Here is a 9517-nt window from a genome sequence, read left to right as displayed (position 1 = left end):
TGCTCCAGGAGAGCATCAGCTGTACCCAGAGCACTTTCAGCAGACATCCAGACATCTGCTTATCTTATTTTTAAACTCCTCCAGTGGCAGGGCTGCCACAATCTCCCCAAGCAATCTGTTCCGGTGTTCCACTGTCTTCATGGTTAAAAAGTTTTTCTTATGTCCAATTCAAACCTCCTTTGCTGCAATTAAAGCCCTAAGCATCTTGTCCTCTCCAGAGAGAGAAGTGAGATGGATGAAGAGGGACGTAAGCCTGCACGATGGCTTGTTTTCCCTGTTTGTTTTATTCCCAGTCAAAAGACGAAGAGTTTATATCCTGCAGGAGATACTATCTCCTGCAATACACAACTCAGAGAAGTATCTTTCTATTTTTAAAAGTGAAACATAAGGGTTACATAAAAGATCAGGAAACCAGTAACCAGAAACAGGGTCTTCACTTTGTGGGCTCTGCCCCCTCCCACAGCTGATTTCCCCGCGCCTCCAGGCTGACCTGGGCTGTCTGCAGTGCATCAGCACGGGGAGGCTCCGCTCGCTGCTCCCCACGCCGGCACAGGGCTGGTGGGCCCCGCGTCCCCCTGCGCCTGCAGCATCTGATGAACGTGCCAGAGAAATCAGCAGAAACACTGAACCTGGTTATTTTGTTCCTTTCTGCTCTCTTAGAACAGCACTGGACACAACAGGCCAGACCATCCGCTCTGGTGCCCGGTTGGAAAAAGCGGAGATAACGCAGATAACGCACAGCGGCGTGTTCCTCGCTGCCGTGGGCGCGAAGCGGCGCCTCCCTGCCCAGAGCCGGACGGAGCAGTGGAGGCGAGGGCTGCCCACACAGGGATGGCACCGCAGGGCTGCGGTGGTCCGCACAACCCTGCTCTCAGGCGGCGAGAAACTCCTCCAGCCCGGGAGCGCGCAGCCAGGTGCCACTTTGGGGAAAGGCACCGTTATTAATGTCACCTCGCTAGGGCTCACCTGCGGCCCGGGGCTGCCAGGCAGGGTGTGCTCGGGGCGTGCGGGGACCGGTACCCGCAGCACGCAGGACGCGGTGCCCGGTGCACCGGGACTCGCTGCGCGGAGCAGGCGGGGCGCGGGGGGGCGGTGCGCGGGCGCGCAGGGGGCGGCGCGGGGCCGGGCCGGGCGGGCGCGGGGGATGCGCGGCGGGGGCGCGGCGGGGCCCGCGGGGGGCGGCGGGCGCGGGGCCATGCGGAGCCCGGGCTGAGGCGCCGCGGCCGCCCCTCGCCATGAAGCGGCAGAACCTGCGCACGGCCGCGCTCATCCTCTGCATCTTCTCCTACCTGCTGGTGGGCGCCGCCGTCTTCGATGCGCTGGAGTCGGAGGCGGAGAGCGGCCGCAAGCGGCTGCTGGAGCAGAAGCGCGGGGAGCTGCGGAGGAAGTACCGCTTCTCCGCCGACGACTACCGGGAGCTGGAGCGGCTGGTGCTGCAGGCCGAGCCGCACCGCGCCGGGCGGCAGTGGAAGTTCGCCGGCTCCTTCTACTTCGCCATCACTGTCATCACCACCATCGGTGAGTGCTGGCATCCCGGTGTGCATCCTGCACCCCTCCGTCCCCGCGCCCCTGCACCCCATCATCCCCGCGCCCCTGCAGCCCCACACCCCTCCATCCCCACGACCTCCCTCACTTCTACCACCTCTGGGTGCCCCAGGACAGCCCGGGGCGGGGGGGACTGGGGGTGCCTGCGTGGGAGAGACAGGTCTCACCCTTGTGAGGCTGGGACATCTCTTCAGGCCACCCCCATGAGCTGACCCTGTGGGATCCCAGTGCCCTGCAGTGGGAGAGGTAATTCACGGGGGCCCCCCGCTTCAGGGGATGCCGGGGTACTGCAATGGCTGGGGCCACAGAACGTAACATGCACGTTGTCCCAGGGAGGCGGCAGCAAGCGGACCTTCTGCAGGCACCTTCGGGGCAGGCAGCTGTAGAAGTTGGTGGGGGTGCAGGAGGGCAGAGGTGGGAGCCGCGTCCGTCCTATGTGCAGTGCCGTAGCCAGCAAGCCAGGCTGAAGAGCTGGGCAAGAACTGTTGGCTCCTTTGCCAGGTCGAAACTCTGGATGTTTGGCTGGACAAGACCTGCTTCAGGGAGCCAAGACAGCCACCAGACACTGAACCTTGCTCTGCTTGCACGGGAACCTGCAGAGAGATGGGTGTCAATTAGCTTGGAGGGGAATGATTGAATTGCATTAAGCCCCCGTGTAGACACACTTACCCATACTGGAGCCCAATGCCTTGGTTTGTCCTCTTCTATTTTGCAAGAGAATGAAACTAAATTGAATGAGGATTGCCTTAATTCTAGGTGATCACCTAGCCACGTGGGAGTTTAGCATTGTTTAATTAATCCACTTTTATTAATCCATGCACCCTGAGCATCCTGTGGGGGTAGGCAGGTGTGGGATCCTGTGCTCACGTCATTGCTCATGCTGGGATTTCAACCAGCAGAAGTATTTTGGAGGCAGGAACCCTGAGGCCGAATCCTGCCCTTCCACAGCCAGCAGCCACCTCCTTGTCTGTAGGATGGGGCTCGGCCTTACCAAGGGGCTTGGGATGGGTGAAATACGTCTGGTAGCTGAGAGCATCATCCCTCGGGACAAGGGCTGGTGGGATCCACTGCACTGCCTTACCAGGGGACAAGAGGTAGCGGAGGGGCAGGTACCCCACAGGCCCTGCCCTGGGGGGCTCCGTGTCCCCCACGAGATGTGATGGGAGGTTTGTGCAGCTGGCAACATGCGTGGCCAGCAAATGGCGATGGGCTCAGGGCACAGTTAGTGTCGGGGCCCAGCAGGAGGGTAGGATGAATGGCTTCAGTGAAGATCTCCATCATCTCGTGACAGGTTATAGCTTCATTTACATGATTTTTCTGTTGACTGTGATAAACAATTGCTACGCTTATCACACGCCCTGTGCAATAAATAACTTCAGCTCAGGTGCCATATTTCCAAAACGCTGGCGCATCAGATCTCTTCATATTGGGCTGTGCTCCGAACCTCAGTTTTAACGTTAATGTAGCTCTGTTTACTCTTTCTAATTCCCTTCGTCATTTTGAAAGCATCAATCAAATGCTCTTTCAGCAGTTTCTCAGGGTACGACAACAGTTTTTCCACTTACTGCTCTTCTGGATCATTATATTTACCTCCTCATTGCTGTCATTGTATTATCTCGTAGCCTAGGACTTGATAATTGCACTTGGTTAATAACCTTGGATCTGACTGGGGTTTTTGCCTCTGCAGTCTCATGTCTGCTCTGTATTTTGTGAAATGTGGCATGCAAGCATTAAGTTTATCATTTTTGATTGCGTGGGATTATGAACATACATTAGAAACCGGTCCCTTCCTGCCTGCTTGCAGTTTGGAGCACAGCACGGTGGAGGATAACGCTGTCCTCCGCCTCCCAGCCCTGTCCCATTGCAGGAGCTCCCTGCCCAGGAGCCTGGGACAGCACGGTTGTCATCCTCTGGTTGTCCCATCACTGCATGCTACCAGCTTCCCTGAGAGTCCTGGAAATCCACTGACAGCAGAGACAGAGGTGAAGTCAAGTCACAGCTTGGAACAAGACTGAGAAATAAAATAAAAAAAAAAAAAAAAGATGTTTTTCCCCCCATGTTCTTCACACAAAAGTGCCACAAATACCTGCAAAAAGTGAAAATATAAATAGCTGCTTGCAAAAGGCCATGCAGCAGCATGGGAAAGAAGCAGGCGCTGTTCTGCAGGCACCTTCAGAAAGGAAGTTTCCAGCCCCAGTAGTTTCTTGTAGCAACTCAAAAGAAAGGCTTGGATGCCTTCGGATGCCGTTACTCCCCACGCTGCACGACTGCCTTGCACTGAGTTAGTTACTCATCCGCTTAGGTCAGAGGCCACTGATTTCTGTTAAGCTTCTATAATTAAGTGAGGTGGGTGCAGAATCACTGAAGTCCGGAAGATTGCGGTGAATACATCATTACGACTCATGGTATAATTGTGCGTGTCCTTGAGTCACAGCTCAAACTTGGAGCAAGGTGGGGAAATTAAATCTCAGAAGGCGTTCAAAGAGAACCTTGTCCTCCTTGGCTCCTTGTCCCTGGGACAAGGGCTGACAGGGCTGCGGTGGCATAAATACTTCCCTGCATTTAAAACAGCATAACCCCTCCTCCCCAACGGCCCGGCAGTGCTTTAGGTCTGAGTCTCAGTGACACCGGAGTAAATCCAAAGTTGCTCTGCAGAAGTCCTCCCGGACTTAGCTGCTCCAGTGGGGACTGACCCTATAGCACAGGAGCCCTATAGCTCCTGTCCAACAGGCCACGCAGCGAACGATCGCAAAGCCGAGAGGCAAAGGTGCACGTGACACTGGAGGGCTCAGGGGACAGGAGCGGGTGCTGGGGGAGGTGACGATGGCCCTGCAAGGGCACTTGTGGACAGGCCTGGCTGGGTGCCCGCAGGGTGACCTGGTGCTGTTGGTCTCAGCATCCTCCGTCCTCCCTCGCTGTGGGGATTCAGGTTACCCCGCAGATCCGGCGCTTGCACGGCATCCTTGCCTCTAAACTGCTCGTGAGCTGCAGAAGGCTTGCAGACCCTAGATCCAGCTCTAGGGCTCCTCTTGGCCTCCATAACCTCATAGGAGCTCAGGGGCTATCAGGAGGGTACCTTCTCTCTTTAGAGGCCAAATGAGGTTCTGCCCACGCGATACTGCAATGTGCCATCATCCCAAAGGATGTGGCATCCCATGGCCCCGTTAGCACTGCCTGCAGATCTTACCGATTCATTTTCCCCCCGTTCTCCTACTGCTCCTCTTGGTCCCGGGGCAGTCTTGCTGAAAACCCCAGTGAGGGCTTGACGCCTGCATTTCCTCTTTCCTTCGCAGGCTACGGACACGCCGCCCCAGGCACGGATGCCGGCAAAGTTTTCTGCATGTTCTACGCCATCCTGGGCATCCCCCTGACGCTGGTCATGTTCCAGAGCCTGGGGGAGCGCATGAACACCGTTGTGCGGCTACTGCTCAAGAAGATCAAGAAGTGTCTGGGCATGAGGACAACCAACGTCTCCATGGAGAACATGGTCCTAGTTGGCTTTCTGTCCTGCATGGGGACCCTGTGCATCGGCGCAGCAGCCTTCTCTTATTTCGAGGGCTGGACTTTCTTTCATGCCTATTACTACTGCTTCATAACCTTGACCACTATCGGCTTTGGAGACTTTGTGGCTCTGCAGAAGAACGAGGCTTTGCAAAAGAAGCCCCCGTACGTGGCTTTCAGCTTCATGTACATCCTGGTGGGCCTGACCGTCATCGGCGCCTTCCTCAACCTGGTGGTGCTGCGGTTCCTGACGATGAACTCGGAGGACGAGCGGCGGGATGCCGAAGAGCGCGCCTCACTGAGGAGAGCCCGGAACAACATCCACCTCAAGCCGAAAGAGGACAGCCGGAGCAGCAACGCTATTTTTCTCCCCGTGGAGGACAGGACAAGCCAGATGAACCTCATCCCGCTGATGCAGGAGGACGCAGAGAGGCAGCGGCGCCAGTCGGCCAACTCGGCGGCCGCGGTCCCCTCCTTCTGCACGTGCCTGTGCTACAGACCTCAGCTGTGCGGCAGCCCGGTGCCCTCCCACCCCAAGACCCTGAGCTGTCACACCAACCCCGTGTATTACAACTCCATTTCCTACAAAATCGACGAGGTGTCCCTGAGCACGCGGGGTCAGACCGGCTCTTCCCCGGGGAGCACTTTGTCATCCAACAGCCCTCGCTGCCGGCAACACCCCCGGCTGCGGAGGAAATCCATCTAGGAGTGTGTGCCGAGCTGTACTCGGTGCTTGAGTCTTACTATGATGATAAATTATGAACAGAGATGTCAGGTCCCTCTTACTGCTCTCATTTCTTCTGCTCCTCTCCCCTTTCAGCTGGCAGCCAGCCCCACGCAGGCTCCAGCAGGAGCCTTTACACCCCGTTGAGGAAAAATCATTCCTTTTTGCAGGCACCGAATGACATTGTTAGTTTTTCTTTGCTTTTTCCTCCAAGTAGGTTTAAGCATTTGGGTTTGGCAAGAGGCCCCCCGATATGAGATCCAGCAGGCTGTAGGTTTGCTTTCCCACCACCTCCCTGCTCCCCAAACAGGGGCGTTGCTGCCCTCCTGCCCTGCCTAACCTCGGCTGTGGCTGCTGCCGGCACACGCCTCTTGCGACACAGGCTGGATTGCGCTTGCTGAGAGCGTATCAAAAGCAAAGCCCACGTTAGTGAACCCTGCAGGGCTGGAAATCTTTAAGTTGTCCCCTGACAGTGCAGGTAAGTCGGTGCCACGCAGCAGGTTTGCAGCTGGTGGGTGGGCAGGAGGGGACGGGCTGCAGTCCTGCTGCTCAGCACGTGGGGACAGCTTCATGGTGCTGGGTCTTCCATGACCAGCCTTCCAGGTCTAAGCTCAGGCTTGTGGCTGGCTCAGTACTTTTGGAAGCTGGAGGTCCGTACATTCACCCGCTTCCCCACCAGCACACCTTACCTCGCTCCAGGCAGGTCCTCCAGGCTGAGCTGGCTGGTGGGATGCTGTGTCCCATTCACAGGGGAAGCTGAACTCCTCCAGCCCAGCCATCACCCTCCTCTGTGATGCGCCCAGGGTGGGTGAAGGGCACAGCCCCAGGGAGAGCCTCCCTGAGCCATACAGAGCCACCTGCAAAGGCTTTGGCCCTGATGAGGTCATTAGCTAAAATCACCCTTTCCTGCACCACCTTTCCTCCAGCTGGCAGCCCAGCAAGTGTGCCTGCTCCTCGCCTGCTCCCAGTCCCTGCCAGCCCGGGGGTTTGTCCTCATTGCTGCTGGGTTTATTGGAGATGGGGTGATCCCATCTCAGCGTGGTTCCCCAGGCGGGATGTGGTACCCACACTGCCCCGCCTGGGAGGCTGTTTCCAGCTGGTGCCCCCCCCAACATGACCTGTGTCCATCCTGCCTCATCTGCAAGAAAGCAGGACTGGGCTCTGACAGCCGTAGGAGCTCCATTTCACTTTCTTTTCCCCAATAAAGGGACATTTTCACTCTTAGTTCTATCTAAAATACCCTCTGAGGGGGTTTTCCTGGAGGAAAATCCCCTTTTCCTGGTGGGGAAGGTGTGCAGAGTGCCAATGTTGGGAAGGCCTCAGGGCAGGCTTTGCTGTTTCCTCTTTTTGTTCGGGGCAGTTTAATAAAAGGTGAATCCAGCTGGTGGTGGTTGGTTATTTGTCACAAGGGGGAGCAGAGGGACGTGTCCGAGTCCCAAACCCAGCCCTGCCCGGCTGCAGGGGTACGCCAGGGCTGAGTCCCCTGCCAGGGCGTGCGGGCAGTGTTTATATCCAGGGATATTATCCCTGTGGATGTTTGCTGGGATGTTTGGGCGTCGGAGGGAGGATGGGGGCGGAGTGGCTGTCCCAGAGCTGGGAAGCAGCTGGGTCTCGTTGCCCGTGGTGGGATGGGTCTGTGCTCCTCGCACAAGGATGCCCTGGGCTCCTCCACCCGCCCTGGCCAGTGACCTTCACGTTTCCAACCTTCCTGGTGCTTGGGCTTCCCCGGAGGCAGCTTTAGCCTTTGATGTCACCCCAAATCTGTGGACTTGTTATGACTGGGACTTTCTTGTCCCAGTCTCTAAACTGGCAGGGATTTGGGCTTCAGACAGGCGGTGCCCAAGCAGGCAAGTACAGGGACGGGCAGGAGCTCCGATTGCCGGGGCCGGCTGGCAGAAGAGCAGAGCTGTGTCAGCAGGGCTGGTGTGCAGTGGGGCTGCTGCGCTGCCTGGGTAGCATCTTTTGGGGGGATGCTCTCTGGCACGGCTGCCTGCTCCCTGCCAGGGTTTCCACCCTGCTGGAGGCAGAGGAAGGACTTTACAACCACTCTTGGGGTGCGACGTGACCACGGTAGATCCATCCTTCCCACCCCAGGGCAGCAGGACCCTCATGCAAGATGCTCGGCCCTTCCCTCAGCCCGACCCCTCGTCCCACGCACGGGCAGGGCAGGGAAGGGACGGGGACGGAGGCAGGAGCACAGCCCTGGGCTGCGCAGCCTGGGGCAGCAGGCAGGGAGGGAGGATGGCGCAGGCGTTGCTGGGCTGGCACGAGGGGCTGGTTTGTGAGACCTTCGCCTGGGGGTCCCCAGGGCCCTTCGGGGTGTGTGGCATCTCGCAGGCAGGAGGGCAGGGGGGTGGAGAGCCTCCCACCACCACAATGCCCTGGCTGCAGTTCCCCCAGGTGCTCAGCAGCTGCATCACTTTGCACCAGTGGCCCAAATCTGGCCCAGCTCTGAGTCGTGGTTTAAATAGAAAGGGGGAGGAGGGGGGGAGAAAGCAAGCTGTGAGCATGTGAAACAGGCTTAAAAATGGGGTTTTATTGGCTTCTCAGCTCCCCAGTAGTGTCCTTTCACACTGATCCCACCAGCTCAGCCCCCTTGTTGCCATGTCCCGTCTCCCCCCACCCTCACCAAGGTGTGCCGCGGTGCCCTTGCCATCAGAGCTGTGCAGCAGACGGAGTTCTCTCGCCCCTTCCGTGTTGAACCTGGGATGCCCTCCGAGCGGCCAGGATGGAGCCGGCACCTCTCACCCTCTGAAGCAGCTCTTCAATTCCTGCACAAGTCAGAACCCCCATGGCATTCCCCCGGTGAAACCCACCTCTTCCGGAGCTGGAAGCAGGAGAACAACCACAATCTGAAGGCTGAGCCATCCTTGCACTCTCCCTCTGGATTCAGCGCGGTGCTGCCAGCGCTCGGTGGCTCCGTGCTCGTGGCAGAGCCCGCTATGCCACGATGCAAAGGCAAAGCCCGGCACAGGCACCGCGGCTGGAGGTGTGACGTCTGCACCGCGGAGCCCGTCTCGGGCGGAGGATGGAGCTGGTGATGAGCTGATGGTGCAGAAAGCAGGGCACCTGCTCGGGTTTATTGCTGCTTTTGTGCAGCCCGAGCTGCACGGCAGTGCTGCTGGGGAGCTTAGTTGCTTAGTGACTGCCCGAGCCCCATCCTGCTTTTGGAAGCTGGTGATGGTTTGAGGGTGGGAGATGCCGTTCATCCCCAATGCCATGCAGGGCTGGGCTGCCCTGACCTCCCAGACACTTGCGCCGCTGAAGAAATCCTCCTCCTCCTCCTTCCTCCACCACTGCTCCCCCAGGGCTGTAGCTGGGGCGGGCGGGGAGCTGCCCTGCCCCTCGGTCCTGCCCTGATGACCTGCAGAGGGATCTGGAGGCATGAGAAAAACCTCTAAGACATTCTCAGTTAACTGGGACTTTATGATCCCTTGCAATTCCCATGGAAAAAGGGCTTGTGGTGGCTTCCTGGGGAACGCTGCCTGTTCTCGCTGCCTCCTTCTGTAGCAGGAGTCAAACCAGAGCCCCCAAATGCTCCCCGAGGGCTCACAGCTCGAGGCCGTGCTGGACCAGGCAGTGGCTGCACACCCAGTAACAGCCGTGGGTCTCCTTCCCCGAGGGTCCCCCGGCTCCCCCGGCACCCACACCGACTCCTGGTACTCCCAACAGCCTGGGCCAGGGGTAGTTCCTTCTGCCAGCAGCAGTTCTTTCTGCCAGCAGCATCTTCACCTCCAGGGTTTCAAA

At 58.2% G+C, this 9517-nt stretch overlaps 1 protein-coding gene across 1 annotated transcript; it reads left to right on the top strand.

The window, feature by feature from the left end:
• Positions 1 to 1165: 1165 nt before the first annotated feature.
• On the top strand, positions 1166 to 7151 carry KCNK15 (potassium two pore domain channel subfamily K member 15). Its single transcript, XM_054845449.1, has 2 exons — positions 1166 to 1518; positions 4839 to 7151. The coding sequence occupies exons 1-2, from the start codon at positions 1236 to 1238 to the stop codon at positions 5750 to 5752; spliced, it is 1197 nt and encodes a 398-aa protein (XP_054701424.1). The 5' UTR covers positions 1166 to 1235; the 3' UTR covers positions 5753 to 7151.
• The last annotated feature ends 2366 nt before the right edge of the window (positions 7152 to 9517 follow it).

The sequence above is a fragment of the Grus americana genome, chromosome 17 (assembly GCF_028858705.1).
Source record: "Grus americana isolate bGruAme1 chromosome 17, bGruAme1.mat, whole genome shotgun sequence".
Lineage (NCBI taxonomy): Eukaryota > Metazoa > Chordata > Aves > Gruiformes > Gruidae > Grus > Grus americana.
The sequence above is the reverse complement of the archived record's forward strand: the minus strand, read 5'-3'. Positions and strand labels throughout refer to the sequence as shown.

What these genes read in the sequence shown, in the direction of transcription:
- KCNK15 (XM_054845449.1), top strand. Translation starts at nt 1,236, where the DNA reads ATGAAGCGGCAGAACCTGCGCACGGCCGCGCTCATCCTCTGCATCTTC. An exon ending in CACTGTCATCACCACCATCG is followed by an intron (nt 1,519 to 4,838) that starts GTGAGTGCTGGC and finishes TTTCCTTCGCAG; the next exon opens with GCTACGGACACGCCGCCCCA.